General features: G+C 42.1%; 1 protein-coding gene across 1 annotated transcript in view; it reads right to left on the bottom strand.

The window, feature by feature from the left end:
* The window catches only part of LOC310870649 (dynein axonemal heavy chain 11-like), a gene marked incomplete at both ends in the record, with an annotated part of 374,362 nt that overhangs the window by 19,820 nt on the left and 330,717 nt on the right, over positions 1-23,825 (bottom strand). Inside the window, 6 exon segments of the mRNA XM_083781918.1 lie at positions 1-102; positions 2,225-2,373; positions 4,114-4,235; positions 8,146-8,340; positions 9,093-9,263; positions 23,159-23,299. The exon segment at positions 1-102 is cut by the window's left edge and continues 26 nt beyond it. Coding sequence (XP_083638044.1) covers positions 1-102; positions 2,225-2,373; positions 4,114-4,235; positions 8,146-8,340; positions 9,093-9,263; positions 23,159-23,299 — 880 coding nt within the window.

Here is a 23,825-nt window from a genome sequence, read left to right as displayed (position 1 = left end):
TAGCAGCCTTCTCCATGGCCAGCTCAGCCACCGCCTCCTGGCCCTGACCCAGGGACACGTTGTGGAGCTTCCCCAGGTCGATGGTGAAGCCCAGCCTCCGGCCTGCAGGGGGCGACAGAGAGACATGACAGGACATTAGAAACTCACTCACCGACCAATGACGTCTTTCTTTCAAATGGCCTCAGCGACAATGGCATCTTAACCCATTCTGACCTGAGATCAGATTCATACGAGGTTTCCACTGGACACACACTGGTCTGATGAACCCATTCTGACCTGAGATCAGATTCTAAAAATGTCAGTCGTTCTTCGATTTTTCAAAAATAGCAGACCTACAAGCTCGTAGCGCGCCACTCGGTGGCGCGCTATGAGCTTGTAGATCTGCTATTTTTCAATAGCTAAAGCGTATATGACGCTGACACCAAAATGGGTTCCCGTTCAGAATGGGTTAAATGACGTCTTTTGTTGTTTGTATTGATTAAACACAATCTACGCCAACAATGTTAAAAAGTCTGCCAGTCGTCCTCCTCCAGCATAAGAGACTTTTTTAAATGCTTTATGTATCATATTATTTGGTAACACTTTATATTAAGGTCGTCTTTATAATACATTAGAAGCTCATTTATAATGGTTTATAATGTGCTTATAAGGCATTATAACAACTCGTTTATAATCATGTATAACAACTTATAACCACGTTTATCAGTGCTGGACATAATGCATTATTATGCTCAGTGGAACAGCACATTATAACTTAGGTGGTTATAGAGCAGTGTTTCTCAACCTATGTACCGCGGCACTTTACTGTGCCTTTGAAATCTCCAGGTGTGCCTCGAGATTTTGACCGAAAGTAAAACTAGCCCTCCCCTGAAAGCGATAGCTAGGCGTCCTATTGTTGCGTCGTTGTTGTCACACGTCTAAATAGACGTCCGAAAACAACATGACGAACAATAGACTCTTAACGACCAGTTAGACGAGTTATTTGACGAGTGCTGTCATGTGTGTTTTTAAAAGTATATTGGGTTCATATATATATATATATATATATATATATATATATATATATATATATACACATACATACACCGGTACATATATACAGTATATACACACACCATATATCTAGGTGTGCCCCGAGATTTTTAGGCTATGAAAAGTGTGCCCCGGGACAAAAAAGGTTGAGAGACACTGTTATAGAGGCACAATAATGTCTGTGTCATAATGCATTATAACCAATGTGTGGTAAATGGAATAATGTCTCATAAACATCATATTATTCACGGCCCATAACTAAAGGAATAATGTCTCATAAACATCATATTATTCACGGCCCATAACTAAAGACTGAATAATGTCTCATAAACATCATATTATTCACGGCCCATAACTAAAGTTAAATGGAATAATGTCTCATAAACATCATATTATTCACGGCCCATAACTAAAGGAATAATGTCTCATAAACATCATATTATTCACGGCCCATAGATAGATAGATAGACTTTATTTATAACTAAAGCGTTGATGATCGCTGGTCACAAAATGTACGTTTCGGGTGAATTAAAATAAGATTGCGGGACTATTTATTACACAGCCGTATTTCCGGTTCACGGCCCGAGAAGTGTTTGGCCTTCATAATAAAGGCCCATTCATGCTACAGTTTTAAGTGATTAACCCATTCTGAACGGGAACCCATTTCGGTGTTGGCATCATGTTATGCTTTAGCTATTGAAAAATAGCAGATCTACAAGCTCATATCGCGCCACCGAGTGGCGCGCTACGAGCTTGTAGGTCTGCTATTTTTGAAAAATCGAAGAACGACTGACATTTTTAGAATCTGATCTCGGGTCAGAATGGGTTAATCAGACCAGTGTGTGTCCAGTGGAAACCTCGTATGAATCTGATCTGAGGTCAGAATGGGTTAATACCTAAAACGGTGATAACGAGTCGAGGCCAGCATACTCGCCGTAATGTCCTTAAGCATTGACCCCGCCTCCCTCTGGTTCAGATGCAACCAAGAGGACCGCCCACCCAACCTATAGACCAATCAGTGAACGGGGTGATTGGGGAGATGCCGGTCAGTAAAAACACTGACTCAACACGGTGACTGACGTAATATTGTAGCGCGCGTGCTGTGTGTGTGTGTGTGTGTGTGTGTGTGTGTGTGTGTGTGTGTGTGTGTGTGTGCGCGTGTGTGTGTGTGTGTGTGTGTGTGTGTGCGTACCCAGTGCCTCCACGTCCTTCAGGGGGTCCACCCCGGGGGACAGGATGAAGAAGACCGGAGACGACGGACCGCTCTCTCTGAAGGACTTGGAGAACTCGGTCTTCCTTCCTTCAGTGTACTGCAGACCCAGAGTCTCTGAGACAAAGTTCCTATGGAGAGAAACCCTATCAGTGTACTGGAGAGACACCCTATCAGTGTACTGGAGAGAAACCCTATCAGTGTACTGGAGAGACACCCTATCAGTGTACTGGAGAGACACCCTATCAGTGTACTGGAGAGACACCCTATCAGTGTACTGGAGAGAAACCCTATCAGTGTACTGGAGAGACACCCTATCAGTGTACTGGAGAGAAACCCTATCAGTGTACTGGAGAGAAGCCCTATCAGTGTACTGGAGAGAAGCCCTATCAGTGTACTGGAAAGAAACCATATCAGTGTACTGGAGAGAAACCCTATCAGTGTACTGGAGAGAAACCCTATCAGTGTACTGGAGAGAAACCCTATCAGTGTACTGGAGAGAAACCCTATCAGTGTACTGGAGAGAAACCCTATCAGTGTACTGGAGAGAAACCCTATCAGTGTACTGGAGAGAAGCCCTATCAGTGTACTGGAGAGAAACCCTATCAGTGTACTGGAGAGAAGCCCTATCAGTGTACTGGAAAGAAACCATATCAGTGTACTGGAGAGAAACCCTATCAGTGTACTGGAGAGAAACCCTATCAGTGTACTGGAGAGAAGCCCTATCAGTGTACTGGAAAGAAACCATATCAGTGTACTGGAGAGAAACCCTATCAGTGTACTGGAGAGAAACCCTATCAGTGTACTGGAGAGAAACCCTATCAGTGTACTGGAGAGAAACCCTATCAGTGTACTGGAGAGAAACCCTATCAGTGTACTGGAGAGAAACCCTATCAGTGTACTGGAGAGAAACCCTATCAGTGTACTGGAGAGACACCCTATCAGTGTACTGGAGAGAAACCCTATCAGTGTACTGGAGAGAAACCCTATCAGTGTACTGGTGAGAAACCCTATCAGTGTACTAGAGAGAAACCCTATCAGTGTACTGGAGAGACACCCTATCAGTGTACTGGAGAGAAACCCTATCAGTGTACTGGAGAGAAACCCTATCAGTGTACTGGTGAGAAACCCTATCAGTGTACTGGAGAGACACCCTATCAGTGTACTGGAGAGACACCCTATCAGTGTACTGGAGAGAAACCCTATCAGTGTACTAGAGAGAAACCCTATCAGTGTACTGGAGAGACACCCTATCAGTGTACTGGAGAGAAACCCTATCAGTGTACTGGAGAGAAACCCTATCAGTGTACTGGAGAGACACCCTATCAGTGTACTAGAGAGAAACCCTATCAGTGTACTGGAGAGAAACCCTATCAGTGTACTGGAGAGAAACCCTATCAGTGTACTGGAGAGAAACCCTATCAGTGTACTGGAGAGAAACCCTATCAGTGTACTGGAGAGAAACCCTATCAGTTTACTGGAGAGAAACCCTATCAGTGTACTGGAGAGACACCCTATCAGTGTACTAGAGAGACACCCTATCAGTGTACTGGAGAGAAACCCTATCAGTGTGCTGGAGAGAAGCCCTATCAGTGTACTAGAGAGACACCCTATCAGTGTACTGGAGAGAAGCCCTATCAGTGTACTGGAGAGAAGCCCTATCAGTGTACTAGAGAGACACCCTATCAGTGTACTGGAGAGAAGCCCTATCAGTGTACTGGAGAGAAACCCTATCAGTGTACTGAACAAGACCAATGTCTCTGAGACAGACAGTAGGTCATATGTCACCTCAGGGCGTAGGGACCGACAGACAGACAGACAGACAGACAGGCAGGCAGGCAGACAGACAGACAGACAGACAGACAGGTCACCTCAGGGCGTAGGTCATGCGGTCGGGTCTCAGCGCTCTCATCATGATGAGTTTCTGTAGAGACGTTTTGGTTTTCCATTCCTGAGGAAATCTCTCCTTCTCCGGACACTCTGACTCCACCACCTTAATGTTAAATACACCTTATGAATAATACTACTGACTCCACCACCTTAATGTTAAATACACCTTATGAATAATACTACTGACTCCACCACCTTAATGTTAAATACACCTTATCAATAATACTACTGACTCCACCACCTTAATGTTAAATACACCTTATCAATAATACTACTGACTCCACCACCTTAATGTTAAATACACCTTATGAATAATACTACTGACTCCACCACCTTAATGTTAAATACACCTTATGAATAATACTACTGACTCCACCACCTTAATGTTAAATACACCTTATGAATAATACTACTGACTCCACCACCTTAATGTTAAATACACCTTATCAATAATACTACTGACTCCACCACCTTAATGTTAAATACACCTTATCAATAATACTACTGACTCCATCACCTTAATGTTAAATACACCTTATGAATAATACTACTGACTCCACCACCTTAATGTTAAATACACCTTATGAATAATACTACTGACTCCACCACCTTAATGTTAAATACACCTTATCAATAATACTACTGACTCCACCACCTTAATGTTAAATACACCTTATCAATAATACTACTGACTCCACCACCTTAATGTTAAATACACCTTATGAATAATACTACTGACTCCATCACCTTAATGTTAAATACACCTTATGAATAATACTACTGACTCCACCACCTTAATGTTAAATACACCTTATCAATAATACTACTGACTCCACCACCTTAATGTTAAATACACCTTATCAATAATACTACTGACTCCATCACCTTAATGTTAAATACACCTTATGAATAATACTACTGACTCCACCACCTTAATGTTAAATACACCTTATCAATAATACTACTGACTCCACCACCTTAATGTTAAATACACCTTATGAATAATACTACTGACTCCACCACCTTAACACAATTAAAACAAAACACGTGTGAGCACGTCATAAGGATCCCGAAATATTAGTGCCTCTGACGTGTGAGGACGTCCTAGCGACGTCCTAGCGACGTCCCAGCGACGCAAGAATATTCAGAATTTTCCTATTATTTTTTTTTGGCATTTTGCTTTTCGCTTGCCGTATGCTAACGCTCAGTGCAACTATTAGCTTGTTATTGACTCCCATGTTAGCGAGGCGGAAAGAATGACTCGTATCTCCTAATCTAGGGCGCTCTCCGTGGTGATGAATAGAGCGATATGCTGGCGCTTCATTTCTGCTCCTCATCCGTCTCTCCCGCAAAATATGAACGCTTTTTGGAGCGTAAAACAATATATTAAGATGATCGGGGATGTGAGGTATCTTTGTAAAGTCAACTTTTTTAGGCAAGTGTTTCCTGTTTCATGGCTTTCAAAGTAAAAGCGATCAGACAACTCTGGCACTCTATAGCCTTTATTTTGAAGGCACTCCCGGTACTAAATGTGTTAATGTTAAATACACCTTATCATTTGCTTCTGCTCCTCGTACAGTGAGGACGCTTCGCTTCGCTGCTCTCGCTTATGTCCCAAACCGCCCGCTAAGGTCTTCCACTGATGGCCTGCTCGCTTTGCCTATAAAAATGGCAACAAAAAAATACGGGGAAGCAGCTTTTTGCTCCTACGGGCCGTCGGCATGGAACAAGCTCCCACTGTACCTTCGTCAGGCAGCCTCTGTAGACATTTTTAAAGCTCAGCTCAAGACCCACCTCTACAACATTGCTTTTAAGTGATCTTATATTTTTTGTTATTCATGTCCTCACTGTATTGCATTACTGCTTGTTTTTTAATGTCGTTGCCTTGCTTTTCTTTTATTCTCCATTGTTCTGTAAAGCACTTTGGGCTGCATTTACAATTTACAATTTAGGCATTTAGCAGACGCTCTTAATCCAGAGCGACTTACATTTAAGCAAGAACAAAAACATGGGAATACATCACATGAAAGCATTTATCAATATCATGAAACATGCGTAAGCTAAGAAAGTAACAGTGGAATATCTATATAATGAAACTATACATACACTATACATATAAACTATACATATTTACTACTATGCTATACATATGTACTATGGCGTGCTATAACTATATGTCACGCCCACACCAGTGTGAGCGCACCTGCACCAGGTTCCACGCTGAGTAGCCAAGGCTACTTATTGTCTGCCGCTACCCATTGTTCTCTGCCTGCAGATCAACCCAGTTTACCCTAGGTTAGCACGCCGTTATTCTTGAACCTGTTATCCAGCCTGTTATTATTATCTGACCTTAGCCTGTCCCTGGTTATTCCTTGCCTGACGCCTTGTACCTTTGCCTGTTCCCAGAACCACTGTGTATGGACCCGGACCGAACTCTGACTCTCGACTTGCCTAATCCCTATCGGAACCGACGCCCCGCGGACAGCCTTCCAGGAATCCTGACCCACGCTTTGCCTACCTACTACCCCTCTGCCTTGTCCCCTTGAACTTTAATAAAACCCGTTAAAGGTTTGCTGCCTGCTTTTGAGTCCTATCCTTTCTGGTGCCTGACACTATATACAATACAATTATAGTGCTGTCTACATAACATGCTATAAGTCTGTGTCAAATGCTATCTAAGCCAACAGAAATGCTATCTAAGGGGTTAGGGTAAGTGCTATGGGCCATGATGGAGTCTGAAAAGGTGGGTTTTCAGGCTACGGCGGAAGATTGGGAGTGATGCTGCAGTTCTGACTGCAATGTCATGAAAGGTGCTATACAAATAAAGTTTTATTATTATTATTATTATCAACTGACTCCACCACCTTAATGTTAAATACACCTTATGAATAATACTACTGACTCCACCACCTTAATGTTAAATTCACCTTATCAATAATACTACTGACTCCACCACCTTAATGTTAAATACACCTTATCAATAATACTACTGACTCCACCACCTTAATGTTAAATACACCTTATGAATAATACTACTGACTCCACCACCTTAATGTTAAATACACCTTATCAATAATACTACTGACTCCACCACCTTAATGTTAAATACACCTTATGAATAATACTACTGACTCCACCACCTTAATGTTAAATTCACCTTATCAATAATACTACTGACTCCACCACCTTAATGTTAAATACACCTTATCAATAATACTACTGACTCCACCACCTTAATGTTAAATACACCTTATGAATAATACTACTGACTCCACCACCTTAATGTTAAATACACCTTATGAATAATACTACTGACTCCACCACCTTAATGTTAAATACACCTTATGAATAATACTACTGACTCCACCACCTTAATGTTAAATACACCTTATCAATAATACTACTGACTCCACCACCTTAATGTTAAATACACCTTATCAATAATACTACTGACTCCACCACCTTAATGTTAAATACACCTTATCAATAATACTACTGACTCCACCACCTTAATGTTAAATACACCTTATCAATAATACTACTGACTCCACCACCTTAATGTTAAATACACCTTATGAATAATACTACTGACTCCACCACCTTAATGTTAAATACACCTTATCAATAATACTACTGACTCCACCACCTTAATGTTAAATACACCTTATCAATAATACTACTGACTCCACCACCTTAATGTTAAATACACCTTATCAATAATACTACTGACTGCACCACCTTAATGTTAAATACACCTTATCAATAATACTACTGACTCCATCACCTTAATGTTAAATACACCTTATCAATAATACTACTGACTCCACCACCTTAATGTTAAATACACCTTATCAATAATACTACTGACTCCACCACCTTAATGTTAAATACACCTTATCAATAATACTACTGGCTCCTCCACCTCAGAATATTAATGTTAAATTCACCTTATCAATAATACTAGTACTACCACTACTACTATTACTAATAATAATGCTAATAATAACCAGCACCTTCTTCCAGCGTTTGGGAGAGCCCTCGATGTCTCGGTCCAGACCGCGGAACTCGTCGGTGAAGCTCATGGTCTTAATGGCGCTCCAGGAAGTGTTGGACAGGAAGTCGACGGGCGTTGCGTAGGTGTGTTCGACGTTGAAGCGCAGCAGGAAGTCCAGCTCTCTCATGTCGATGTCTTTACTGAGCAACAGCAGCTGCAGAAAACATTTTTAAATAATTGTTTGTGCGTGTGCAAGCATGTGCAGTGTCGTGTGTGTGTGTGTGTGTGTGTGTGTGTGTGTGTGTGTGTGTGTGTGTGTGTGTGTGAATGGGCCTTTATTATGAAGTATAGGGATGCCAGAAAGTGACCATCAGCCAATTGGAATAATCGACAGCTCTTCTCAGTTCTCATTGTATGCTATAGTTACTGCCATTCAGGATGGAAAATGAAATCCATTTGGATTTGGGGAGAAGTAGTTTCATAACCCACTGAGCAATAGCCGGCTATTAGACGTGCGTCTAAAAATGGGATAAAAAACGTCTAAAAAGACCTTGATTAGAGGTTGATTAGACGTCTATATATAGACGGTCTATATATAGACTTCTAATCAACGTCTAATCCAAGTATAGACGTCTAAAAAACGTTCATTTTTAGACGTTTTTTTATCCCATTTTTAGACGCCCCTTTAGACGAATATTAGACGTCTATTAGACCAAAACATGCCCCCTTTTGGTGTTAGCATCATGCTATGCTTTAGCTATTGGAAAATAGCAGATCTACAAGCTCGTAGCGCGCCACCGAGTGGCGCGCTACGAGCTTGTAGATCTGCTATTTTTTTTTAAATCGAAGAACGACTGACATAGAAACATAGCTTTTTCAGAAAACTGTCAGGATGTAGAAGAACATTTTTTAGAATCTGATCTCAGAATGGGTTAACATTGTTGGCGTGCGTGGCGTGCGGTATACCTGGAACGCCAGCTGAGCAGTGAAGGTGAGCTTGTCCCTCTCAAACAGCCCTCTGCGGATGTAGTTGAAGGTGCTGAAGGTGATGGTGTCGATGAGCGTGTTCACTCGGCTCTGAACGTCCTCACAGACCGAGGCCACCTCCACGGCCTTGTGGAAGACCACGTTGAAGGCCTGGTGGTTCAAAGACACACCGTTTTAGACTGGAGCCCTGCTTGAAGACCTCATAAAGACACACTGTTTTAGACTGGAGCCCTGTTTGAACACCTCATAAAGACACTGTTTTAGACTGGAGCCCTGTTTGAACACCTCACAAAGACACTGTTTTAGACTGGAGCCCTGTTTGAACACCTCATAAAGACACTGTTTTAGACTGGAGCCCTGTTTGAACACCTCATAAAGACACTGTTTTAGACTGGAGCCCTGCTTGAAGACCTCATAAAGACACACTGTTTTAGACTGGAGCCCTGTTTGAACACCTCATAAAGACACTGTTTTAGACTGGAGCCCTGTTTGAACACCTCACAAAGACACTGTTTTAGACTGGAGCCCTGTTTGAACACCTCATAAAGACACTGTTTTAGACTGGAGCCCTGTTTGAACACCTCATAAAGACACTGTTTTAGACTGGAGCCCTGTTTGAACACCTCATAAAGACACTGTTTTAGACTGGAGCCCTGCTTGAAGACCTCATAAAGACACACTGTTTTAGACTGGAGCCCTGTTTGAACACCTCATAAAGACACTGTTTTAGACTGGAGCCCTGTTTGAACACCTCACAAAGACACTGTTTTAGACTGGAGCCCTGTTTGAACACCTCATAAAGACACTGTTTTAGACTGGAGCTCTGTTTGAACACCTCATAAAGACACTGTTTTAGACTGGAGGCCTGTTTGAACACCTCAAAGACACTGTTTTAGACTGGAGCCCTGTTTGAACACCTCATAAAGACACTGTTTTAGACTGGAGGCCTGTTTGAACACCTCATAAAGACACTGTTTTAGACTGGAGCCCTGTTTGAACACCTCATAAAGACACTGTTTTAGACTGGAGCCCTGTTTGAACACCTCATAAAGACACTGTTTTAGACTGGAGCCCTGTTTGAACACCTCATAAAGACACTGTTTTAGACTGGAGCCCTGTTTGAACACCTCATAAAGACACTGTTTTAGACTGGAGCCCTGTTTGAACACCTCATAAAGACACTGTTTTAGACTGGAGGCCTGTTTGAACACCTCATAAAGACACTGTTTTAGACTGGAGGTCTGTTTGAACACCTCAAAGACACTGTTTTAGACTGGAGCCCTGTTTGAACACCTCAAAGACACTGTTTTAGACTGGAGGTCTGTTTGAACACCTCATAAAGACACTGTTTTAGACTGGAGCCCTGTTTGAACACCTCATAAAGACACTGTTTTAGACTGGAGCCCTGTTTGAACACCTCATAAAGACACTGTTTTAGACTGGAGCCCTGTTTGAACACCTCATAAAGACACTGTTTTAGACTGGAGGCCTGTTTGAACACCTCATAAAGACACTGTTTTAGACTGGAGCCCTGTTTGAACACCTCATAAAGACACTGTTTTAGACTGGAGCCCTGTTTGAACACCTCAAAGACACTGTTTTAGACTGGAGGTCTGTTTGAACACCTCACAAAGACACTGTTTTAGACTGGAGGTCTGTTTGAACACCTCATAAAGACACTGTTTTAGACTGGAGCCCTGTTTGAACACCTCATAAAGACACTGTTTTAGACTGGAGCCCTGTTTGAACACCTCAAAGACACTGTTTTAGACTGGAGGTCTGTTTGAACACCTCACAAAGACACTGTTTTAGACTGGAGGTCTGTTTGAACACCTCATAAAGACACTGTTTTAGACTGGAGGTCCTGTTTGAACACCTCATAAAGACACACTGTTTTAGACTGGAGGCCCTGTTTGAACACCTCATAAAGACACACTGTTTTAGACTGGAGGCCTGTTTGAACACCTCATAAAGACACTGTTTTAGACTGGAGGTCTGTTTGAACACCTCATAAAGACACTGTTTTAGACTGGAGGCCTGTTTGAACACCTCACAAAGACACTGTTTTAGACTGGAGGTCTGTTTGAACACCTCATAAAGACACTGTTTTAGACTGGAGGCCTGTTTGAACACCTCACAAAGACACTGTTTTAGACTGGAGGTCTGTTTGAACACCTCATAAAGACACTGTTTTAGACTGGAGGCCTGTTTGAACACCTCACAAAGACACTGTTTTAGACTGGAGCCCTGTTTGAACACCTCATAAAGACACTGTTTTAGACTGGAGGTCTGTTTGAACACCTCATAAAGACACTGTTTTAGACTGGAGCCCTGTTTGAACACCTCATAAAGACACTGTTTTAGACTGGAGCCCTGTTTGAACACCTCATAAAGACACTGTTTTAGACTGGAGCCCTGTTTGAACACCTCATAAAGACACTGTTTTAGACTGGAGCCCTGTTTGAACACCTCATAAAGACACTGTTTTAGACTGGAGGCCCTGTTTGAACACCTCATAAAGACACACTGTTTTAGACTGGAGGCCTGTTTGAACACCTCATAAAGACACTGTTTTAGACTGGAGCCCTGTTTGAACACCTCATAAAGACACTGTTTTAGACTGGAGCCCTGTTTGAACACCTCAAAGACACTGTTTTAGACTGGAGGTCTGTTTGAACACCTCACAAAGACACTGTTTTAGACTGGAGGTCTGTTTGAACACCTCATAAAGACACTGTTTTAGACTGGAGGCCTGTTTGAACACCTCATAAAGACACTGTTTTAGACTGGAGGTCTGTTTGAACACCTCATAAAGACACTGTTTTAGACTGGAGGCCTGTTTGAACACCTCACAAAGACACTGTTTTAGACTGGAGGTCTGTTTGAACACCTCATAAAGACACTGTTTTAGACTGGAGGCCTGTTTGAACACCTCACAAAGACACTGTTTTAGACTGGAGCCCTGTTTGAACACCTCATAAAGACACTGTTTTAGACTGGAGGTCTGTTTGAACACCTCATAAAGACACTGTTTTAGACTGGAGCCCTGTTTGAACACCTCATAAAGACACTGTTTTAGACTGGAGCCCTGTTTGAACACCTCATAAAGACACTGTTTTAGACTGGAGCCCTGTTTGAACACCTCATAAAGACACTGTTTTAGACTGGAGCCCTGTTTGAACACCTCATAAAGACACTGTTTTAGACTGGAGGCCCTGTTTGAACACCTCATAAAGACACTGTTTTAGACTGGAGGTCTGTTTGAACACCTCATAAAGACACTGTTTTAGACTGGAGGTCTGTTTGAACACCTCATAAAGACACTGTTTTAGACTGGAGCCCTGTTTGAACACCTCAAAGACACTGTTTTAGACCGGAGCCCTGTTTGAACACCTCATAAAGACACTGTTTTAGACTGGAGCCCTGTTTGAACACCTCATAAAGACACTGTTTTAGACTGGAGCCCTGTTTGAACACCTCATAAAGACACTGTTTTAGACTGGAGGCCTGTCTGAACACCTCATAAAGACACTGTTTTAGACTGGAGGCCTGTTTGAACACCTCATAAAGACACTGTTTTAGACTGGAGGCCTGTTTGAACACCTCATAAAGACACTGTTTTAGGACTGGAGCCCTGTTTGAACACCTCATAAAGACACTGTTTTAGACTGGAGGCCTGTTTGAACACCTCATAAAGACACTGTTTTAGACTGGAGGCCTGTTTGAACACCTCATAAAGACACTGTTTTAGACTGGAGGCCTGTTTGAACACCTCATAAAGACACTGTTTTAGGACTGGAGCCCTGTTTGAACACCTCACAAAGACACCCTGTTTTAGACTGGAGGCCTGTTTGAACACCTCATAAAGACACTGTTTTAGACTGGAGGCCTGTTTGAACACCTCACAAAGACACTGTTTTAGACTGGAGGTCTGTTTGAACACCTCATAAAGACACTGTTTTAGACTGGAGCCCTGTTTGAACACCTCATAAAGACACTGTTTTAGACTGGAGCCCTGTTTGAACACCTCATAAAGACACTGTTTTAGACTGGAGCCCTGTTTGAACACCTCATACAGACACTGTTTTAGACTGGAGCCCTGTTTGAACACCTCATAAAGACACTGTTTTAGACTGGAGCCCTGTTTGAACACCTCACAAAGACACCTGTTTTAGACTGGAGGCCTGTTTGAACACCTCATAAAGACACTGTTTTAGACTGGAGCCCTGTTTGAACACCTCATAAAGACACTGTTTTAGACTGGAGGTCTGTTTGAACACCTCATAAAGACACTGTTTTAGACTGGAGGCCTGTTTGAACACCTCATAAAGACACTGTTTTAGACTGGAGGCCTGTTTGAACACCTCATAAAGACACTGTTTTAGACTGGAGCCCTGTTTGAACACCTCATAAAGACACTGTTTTAGACTGGAGGTCTGTTTGAACACCTCATAAAGACACACTGTTTTAGACTGGAGCCCTGTTTGAACACCTCATAAAGACACTGTTTTAGACTGGAGGCCTGTTTGAACACCTCATAAAGACACTGTTTTAGACTGGAGGCCTGTTTGAACACCTCACAAAGACACTGTTTTAGACTGGAGCCCTGTTTGAACACCTCATAAAGACACTGTTTTAGACTGGAGGTCTGTTTGAACACCTCATAAAGACACTGTTTTAGACTGGAGGTCTGTTTGAACACCTCATAAAGACACTGTTTTAGACTGGAGCCCTGTTTGAACACCTCATAAAGACACTGTTTTAGACTGGAGCCCTGTTTGAACACCTCATAAAGACACTGTTTTAGACTGGAGCCCTGTTTGAACACCTCATAAAGACACTGTTTTAGACTGGAGGCCTGTTTGAACACCTCATAAAGACACACTGTTTTAGGCTGGAGCCCTGTTTGAACACCTCATAAAGACACTGTTTTAGACTGGAGGTCTGTTTGAACACCTCATAAAGACACTGTTTTAGACTGGAGGCCTGTTTGAACACCTCACAAAGACACACTGTTTTAGACTGGAGCCCTGTTTGAACACCTCATAAAGACACTGTTTTAGACTGGAGGTCTGTTTGAACACCTCATAAAGACACTGTTTTAGACTGGAGGCCTGTTTGAACACCTCACAAAGACACACTGTTTTAGACTGGAGGCCTGTTTGAACACCTCATAAAGACACTGTTTTAGACTGGAGGCCTGTTTGAACAACTCATAAAGACACTGTTTTAGACTGGAGGTCTGTTTGAACACCTCATAAAGACACTGTTTTAGACTGGAGGTCTGTTTGAACACCTCATAAAGACACTGTTTTAGACTGGAGGCCTGTTTGAACACCTCATAAAGACACTGTTTTAGACTGGAGCCCTGTTTGAACACCTCATAAAGACACTGTTTTAGACTGGAGCCCTGTTTGAACACCTCATAAAGACACTGTTTTAGACTGGAGGTCTGTTTGAACACCTCATAAAGACACTGTTTTAGACTGGAGGCCTGTTTGAACACCTCATAAAGACACTGTTTTAGACTGGAGGTCTGTTTGAACACCTCATAAAGACACTGTTTTAGACTGGAGGTCTGTTTGAACACCTCATAAAGACACTGTTTTAGACTGGAGGTCTGTTTGAACACCTCATAAAGACACTGTTTTAGACTGGAGCCCTGTTTGAACACCTCATAAAGACACTGTTTTAGACTGGAGGCCTGTTTGAACACCTCATAAAGACACTGTTTTAGACTGGAGGCCTGTTTGAACACCTCATAAAGACACTGTTTTAGACTGGAGCCCTGTTTGAACACCTCACAAAGACACTGTTTTAGACTGGAGCCCTGTTTGAACACCTCATAAAGACACTGTTTTAGACTGGAGGTCTGTTTGAAGACCTCATAAAGACACTGTTTTAGACTGGAGGCCCTGTTTGAACACCTCATAAAGACACTGTTTTAGACTGGAGCCCTGTTTGAACACCTCATAAAGACACACTGTTTTAGACTGGAGCCCTGTTTGAACACCTCATAAAGACACTGTTTTAGACTGGAGCCCTGTTTGAACACCTCATAAAGACACTGTTTTAGACTGGAGCCCTGTTTGAACACCTCACAAAGACACTGTTTTAGACTGGAGGTCTGTTTGAACACCTCATAAAGACACTGTTTTAGACTGGAGCCCTGTTTGAACACCTCATAAAGACACTGTTTTAGACTGGAGCCCTGTTTGAACACCTCATAAAGACACACTGTTTTAGACTGGAGCCCTGTTTGAACACCTCATAAAGACACTGTTTTAGACTGGAGCCCTGTTTGAACACCTCATAAAGACACTGTTTTAGACTGGAGGCCTGTTTGAACACCTCATAAAGACACACTGTTTTAGGCTGGAGCCCTGTTTGAACACCTCATAAAGACACTGTTTTAGACTGGAGCCCTGTTTGAACACCTCATAAAGACACTGTTTTAGACTGGAGGTCTGTTTGAACACCTCATAAAGACACTGTTTTAGACTGGAGGCCTGTCTGAACACCTCACAAAGACACACTGTTTTAGACTGGAGGCCTGTTTGAACACCTCATAAAGACACTGTTTTAGACTGGAGGCCTGTTTGAACACCTCATAAAGACACTGTTTAGACTGGAGGTCTGTTTGAACACCTCATAAAGACACTGTTTTAGACTGGAGCCCTGTTTGAACACCTCATAAAGACACTGTTTTAGACTGGAGGTCTGTTTGAACACCTCATAAAGACACTGTTTTAGACTGGAGGCCTGTTTGAACACCTCATAAAGACACTGTTTTAGACTGGAGCCCTGTTTGAACACCTCATAAAGACACTGTTTTAGACTGGAGCCCTGTTTGAACACCTCATAAAGACACTGTTTTAGACTGGAGGTCTGTTTGAACACCTCATAAAGACACTGTTTTAGACTGGAGGCCTGTTTGAACACCTCATAAAGACACTGTTTTAGACTGGAGCCCTGTTTGAACACCTCATAAAGACACTGTTTTAGACTGGAGCCCTGTTTGAACACCTCATAAAGACACTGTTTTAGACTGGAGCCCTGTTTGAGCACCTCATAAAGACACTGTTTTAGACTGGAGCCCTGTTTGAACACCTCACAAAGACACTGTTTTAGACTGGAGGTCTGTTTGAACACCTCATAAAGACACTGTTTTAGACTGGAGGTCTGTTTGAACACCTCATAAAGACACTGTTTTAGACTGGAGGTCTGTTTGAACACCTCATAAAGACACTGTTTTAGACTGGAGCCCTGTTTGAACACCTCATAAAGACACTGTTTTAGACTGGAGGCCTGTTTGAACACCTCATAAAGACACTGTTTTAGACTGGAGGCCTGTTTGAACACCTCATAAAGACACTGTTTTAGACTGGAGCCCTGTTTGAACACCTCACAAAGACACTGTTTTAGACTGGAGCCCTGTTTGAACACCTCATAAAGACACTGTTTTAGACTGGAGGTCTGTTTGAAGACCTCATAAAGACACTGTTTTAGACTGGAGCCCTGTTTGAACACCTCATAAAGACACTGTTTTAGACTGGAGCCCTGTTTGAACACCTCATAAAGACACACTGTTTTAGACTGGAGCCCTGTTTGAACACCTCATAAAGACACTGTTTTAGACTGGAGCCCTGTTTGAACACCTCATAAAGACACTGTTTTAGACTGGAGCCCTGTTTGAACACCTCACAAAGACACTGTTTTAGACTGGAGGTCTGTTTGAACACCTCATAAAGACACTGTTTTAGACTGGAGCCCTGTTTGAACACCTCATAAAGACACTGTTTTAGACTGGAGCCCTGTTTGAACACCTCATAAAGACACACTGTTTTAGACTGGAGCCCTGTTTGAACACCTCATAAAGACACTGTTTTAGACTGGAGCCCTGTTTGAACACCTCATACAGACACTGTTTTAGACTGGAGCCCTGTTTGAACACCTCATAAAGACACTGTTTTAGACTGGAGCCCTGTTTGAACACCTCATACAGACACTGTTTTAGACTGGAGCCCTGTTTGAACACCTCATAAAGACACTGTTTTAGACTGGAGCCCTGTTTGAACACCTCACAAAGACACCCTGTTTTAGACTGGAGGCCTGTTGGAACACCTCATAAAGACACTGTTTTAGACTGGAGCCCTGTTTGAACACCTCATAAAGACACTGTTTTAGACTGGAGCCCTGTTTGAACACCTCACAAAGACACTGTTTTAGACTGGAGCCCTGTTTGAACACCTCATAAAGACACTGTTTTAGACTGGAGCCCTGTTTGAACACCTCATAAAGACACTGTTTTAGACTGGAGGTCTGTTTGAACACCTCATAAAGACACTGTTTTAGACTGGAGCCCTGTTTGAACACCTCATAAAGACACTGTTTTAGACTGGAGCCCTGTTTGAACACCTCATAAAGACACTGTTTTAGACTGGAGGTCTGTTTGAACACCTCATAAAGACACTGTTTTAGACTGGAGGCCTGTTTGAACACCTCATAAAGACACTGTTTTAGACTGGAGGCCTGTTTGAACACCTCATAAAGACACTGTTTTAGACTGGAGCCCTGTTTGAACACCTCATAAAGACACTGTTTTAGACTGGAGGCCTGTTTGAACACCTCATAAAGACACTGTTTTAGACTGGAGCCCTGTTTGAACACCTCATAAAGACACACTGTTTTAGACTGGAGCCCTGTTTGAACACCTCATAAAGACACTGTTTTAGACTGGAGCCCTGCTTGAACAGCTCATAAAGACACTGTTTTAGACTGGAGGCCTGTTTGAACACCTCATAAAGACACTGTTTTAGACTGGAGCCCTGTTTGAACACCTCATAAAGACACTGTTTTAGACTGGAGGTCTGTTTGAACACCTCATAAAGACACACTGTTTTAGACTGGAGGCCTGTTTGAACACCTCATAAAGACACTGTTTTAGACTGGAGGCCTGTTTGAACACCTCACAAAGACACTGTTTTAGACTGGAGCCCTGTTTGAACACCTCATAAAGACACTGTTTTAGACTGGAGGTCTGTTTGAACACCTCATAAAGACACTGTTTTAGACTGGAGGTCTGTTTGAACACCTCATAAAGACACTGTTTTAGACTGGAGCCCTGTTTGAACACCTCATAAAGACACTGTTTTAGACTGGAGCCCTGTTTGAACACCTCATAAAGACACTGTTTTAGACTGGAGGCCTGTTTGAACACCTCATAAAGACACTGTTTTAGACTGGAGGCCTGTTTGAACACCTCATAAAGACACTGTTTTAGACTGGAGCCCTGTTTGAACACCTCATAAAGACACTGTTTTAGACTGGAGGCCTGTTTGAACACCTCATAAAGACACTGTTTTAGACTGGAGCCCTGTTTGAACACCTCATAAAGACACACTGTTTTAGACTGGAGCCCTGTTTGAACACCTCATAAAGACACTGTTTTAGACTGGAGCCCTGCTTGAACAGCTCATAAAGACACTGTTTTAGACTGGAGGCCTGTTTGAACACCTCATAAAGACACTGTTTTAGACTGGAGCCCTGTTTGAACACCTCATAAAGACACTGTTTTAGACTGGAGGTCTGTTTGAACACCTCATAAAGACACACTGTTTTAGACTGGAGCCCTGTTTGAACACCTCATAAAGACACTGTTTTAGACTGGAGGCCTGTTTGAACACCTCATAAAGACACTGTTTTAGACTGGAGGCCTGTTTGAACACCTCACAAAGACACTGTTTTAGACTGGAGCCCTGTTTGAACACCTCATAAAGACACTGTTTTAGACTGGAGGTCTGTTTGAACACCTCATAAAGACACTGTTTTAGACTGGAGGTCTGTTTGAACACCTCATAAAGACACTGTTTTAGACTGGAGCCCTGTTTGAACACCTCATAAAGACACTGTTTTAGACTGGAGCCCTGTTTGAACACCTCATAAAGACACTGTTTTAGACTGGAGCCCTGTTTGAACACCTCATAAAGACACTGTTTTAGACTGGAGGCCTGTTTGAACACCTCATAAAGACACACTGTTTTAGGCTGGAGCCCTGTTTGAACACCTCATAAAGACACTGTTTTAGACTGGAGCCCTGTTTGAACACCTCATAAAGACACTGTTTTAGACTGGAGGTCTGTTTGAACACCTCATAAAGACACTGTTTTAGACTGGAGGCCTGTTTGAACACCTCACAAAGACACACTGTTTTAGACTGGAGGCCTGTTTGAACACCTCATAAAGACACTGTTTTAGACTGGAGCCCTGTTTGAACACCTCATAAAGACACTGTTTTAGACTGGAGGTCTGTTTGAACACCTCATAAAGACACTGTTTTAGACTGGAGCCCTGTTTGAACACCTCATAAAGACACTGTTTTAGACTGGAGGCCTGTTTGAACACCTCATAAAGACACTGTTTTAGACTGGAGCCCTGTTTGAACACCTCATAAAGACACTGTTTTAGACTGGAGCCCTGTTTGAGCACCTCATAAAGACACTGTTTTAGACTGGAGCCCTGTTTGAACACCTCACAAAGACACTGTTTTAGACTGGAGGTCTGTTTGAACACCTCATAAAGACACTGTTTTAGACTGGAGGTCTGTTTGAACACCTCATAAAGACACTGTTTTAGACTGGAGGTCTGTTTGAACACCTCATAAAGACACTGTTTTAGACTGGAGCCCTGTTTGAACACCTCATAAAGACACTGTTTTAGACTGGAGGCCTGTTTGAACACCTCATAAAGACACTGTTTTAGACTGGAGCCCTGTTTGAACACCTCATAAAGACACTGTTTTAGACTGGAGGCCTGTTTGAACACCTCATAAAGACACTGTTTTAGACTGGAGCCCTGTTTGAACACCTCACAAAGACACTGTTTTAGACTGGAGCCCTGTTTGAACACCTCATAAAGACACTGTTTTAGACTGGAGGTCTGTTTGAAGACCTCATAAAGACACTGTTTTAGACTGGAGCCCTGTTTGAACACCTCATAAAGACACTGTTTTAGACTGGAGCCCTGTTTGAACACCTCATAAAGACACACTGTTTTAGACTGGAGCCCTGTTTGAACACCTCATAAAGACACTGTTTTAGACTGGAGCCCTGTTTGAACACCTCATAAAGACACTGTTTTAGACTGGAGCCCTGTTTGAACACCTCACAAAGACACTGTTTTAGACTGGAGGTCTGTTTGAACACCTCATAAAGACACTGTTTTAGACTGGAGCCCTGTTTGAACACCTCATAAAGACACTGTTTTAGACTGGAGCCCTGTTTGAACACCTCATAAAGACACACTGTTTTAGACTGGAGCCCTGTTTGAACACCTCATAAAGACACTGTTTTAGACTGGAGCCCTGTTTGAACACCTCATAAAGACACTGTTTTAGACTGGAGCCCTGTTTGAACACCTCATAAAGACACTGTTTTAGACTGGAGCCCTGTTTGAACACCTCATACAGACACTGTTTTAGACTGGAGGTCTGTTTGAACACCTCATAAAGACACTGTTTTAGACTGGAGCCCTGTTTGAAGACCTCATAAAGACACTGTTTTAGACTGGAGCCCTGTTTGAACACCTCACAAAGACACTGTTTTAGACTGGAGCCCTGTTTGAACACCTCATAAAGACACACTGTTTTAGACTGGAGCCCTGTTTGAACACCTCATAAAGACACTGTTTTAGACTGGAGCCCTGTTTGAACACCTCATAAAGACACTGTTTTAGACTGGAGGCCTGTTTGAACACCTCATAAAGACACTGTTTTAGACTGGAGGCCTGTTTGAACACCTCATAAAGACACTGTTTTAGACTGGAGGCCTGTTTGAACACCTCATAAAGACACTGTTTTAGACTGGAGGCCTGTTTGAACACCTCATAAAGACACTGTTTTAGACTGGAGCCCTGTTTGAACACCTATAAAGACACTGTTTTAGGCTGGAGCCCTGTTTGAACACCTCATAAAGACACTGTTTTAGACTGGAGCCCTGTTTGAAGACCTCATAAAGACACTGTTTTAGACTGGAGCCCTGTTTGAACACCTCATAAAGACACTGTTTTAGACTGGAGCCCTGTTTGAACACCTCATAAAGACACTGTTTTAGACTGGAGCCCTGTTTGAACACCTCATAAAGACACTGTTTTAGACTGGAGGCCTGTTTGAACACCTCATAAAGACACTGTTTTAGACTGGAGGCCTGTTTGAACACCTCATAAAGACACTGTTTTAGACTGGAGGCCTGTTTGAACACCTCATAAAGACACTGTTTTAGACTGGAGGCCTGTTTGAACACCTCATAAAGACACTGTTTTAGACTGGAGGCCTGTTTGAACACCTCATAAAGACACTGTTTTAGACTGGAGGCCTGTTTGAACACCTATAAAGACACTGTTTTAGGCTGGAGCCCTGTTTGAACACCTCATAAAGACACTGTTTTAGACTGGAGGTCTGTTTGAACACCTCATAAAGACACTGTTTTAGACTGGAGGTCTGTTTGAAGACCTCATAAAGACACTGTTTTAGACTGGAGGTCTGTTTGAACACCTCATAAAGACACTGTTTTAGACTGGAGCCCTGTTTGAACACCTATAAAGACACTGTTTTAGACTGGAGCCCTGTTTGAACACCTCATAAAAACTCATAAATGAACTGCTACACGGGGTAGTTTTTTTACCTTTAAACTGAACTGGTACATGGGGTAGTTTTTACCTTTAAACTGAACTGATACATGGGGTAGTTTTTACCTTTAACCCATTTAGACCTGAGTTAAAAACATTCACTTTGAAAGAATATATATTCAAAGATTTGCGCCACATTTAATTTTTTTTTTTTTTTAATAGCAGAATTACAAGCTCGTAGCGCGCCACTCGGTGGCGCGCTACGAGCTTGTAGATCTGCTATTTTTCAATAGCTAAATTATAACATAATGTTTAAAACACCAAAAGGAGTTCCCGCTCAAAATGGGTTAAAATTAACTGGTACACGGGGTAGTTTTTACCTTTAAACTGAACTGGTACACGGGGTAGTTTTTACCTTTAAACTGAACTGGTACACGGGGTAGTTTTTTACCTTTAAACTGAACTGGTACACGGGGTAGTTTTTTACCTTTAAACTGAACTGGTACACGGGGTAGTTTTTTACCTTTAAACTGAACTGGAACACGGGGTAGTTTTTTACCTTTAAACTGAACTGGTACATGGGGTAGTTTTTTTACCTTTAAACTGAACTGGAACACGGGGTAGTTTTTTACCTTTAAACTGAACTGGTACATGGGGTAGTTTTTTACATTTAAACTGAACTGGTACATGGGGTAGTTTTTTTACCTTTAAACTGAACTGGTACACGGGGTAGTTTTTACCTTTAACCTGAACTGGTACATGGGGTATTTTTTACCTTTAAACTGAACTGGTACATGGGGTAGTTTTTATCTTTAAACTGAACTGGTACACGGGGTAGTTTTTTACCTTTAAACTGAACTGGTACACGGGGTAGTTTTTTACCTTTAAACTGAACTGGTACATGGGGTAGTTTTTTACCTTTAAACTGAACTGGTACACGGGGTAGTTTTTTACCTTTAAACTGAACTGGTACATGGGGTAGTTTTCTGCCTTTAAACTGAACTGGTACATGGGGTAGTTTTTTACCTTTAAACTGAACTGGTACATGGGGTAGTTTTTTACCTTTAAACTGAACTGGTACATGGGGTAGTTTTCTGCCTTTAAACTGAACTGGTACATGGGGTAGTTTTTTACCTTTAAACTGAACTGTTACATGGGGTAGTTTTTTACCTTTAAACTGAACTGGTACATGGGGTAGTTTTTACCTTTAAACTGAACTGGTACATGGGGTAGTTTTTTACCTTTAAACTGAACTGGTACATGGGGTAGTTTTTTACCTTTAAACTGAACTGGTACATGGGGTAGTTTTTTTACCTTTAAACTGAACTGGTACATGGGGTAGTTTTTTACCTTTAAACTGAACTGGTACACGGGGTAGTTTTTACCTTTAAACTGAACCGGTACATGGGGTAGTTTTTTACCTTTAAACTGAACTGGTACATGGGGTTGATCTTGTTGAGGTCGTTCATGATGAAGTAGAGCAGAGACGCTCGGACGGCCACCGGGCGGTAGTGTTCCCTCGCCTCGTTGATCTTCACCTCGTTGCCCTTGGCCTCCAGGACCTAGGAGACAAGGAGACAGGAGACAAGGAGACAGGAGACGAGAGGAGGAGAGACAGGACCTAGGATTATTATTTTTTTTAATGTTAGGATTGCTTTTAAAATTCTTTTACTTGTCTATAAAGCTCTCAATGGTCTCGCACCTTCCTACCTACATGACTGCCTGCCTAAATATGTCCCAAACCGCCCCCCTAAGGTCTTCCACTGCTGGCCTGCTCGCTTTGCCTAAAAAAATGGCAACTAAAAAGTACGGGGAAGCAGCTTTTTGCTTCTACGGGCCGTCGGCATGGAACAAGCTCCCACTGTACCTTCGTCAGGCAGCCTCTGTAGACATTTTTAAAGCTCAGCTCAAGACCCACTTCTACAACATTGCTTTTAATTGATCTTTTTTTTTTTTTTTTTTTTTTTTTGTTATTCATGGCCTCACTGTATTGCATTACTGCTTGTTTTTTTAATGTCGTTGCCTTGCTTTTCTTTTATTCTCCATTGTTCTGTAAAGCACTTTGAGCTGCATTTCATGTCATGAAAG

Source organism: Protomyctophum parallelum (assembly GCF_964188405.1).
Source record: "Protomyctophum parallelum genome assembly, chromosome: 14".
NCBI lineage: Eukaryota > Metazoa > Chordata > Actinopteri > Myctophiformes > Myctophidae > Protomyctophum > Protomyctophum parallelum.
Note: the sequence above shows the minus strand (reverse complement) of the source record. Positions and strands in the feature narration are given on the sequence as shown.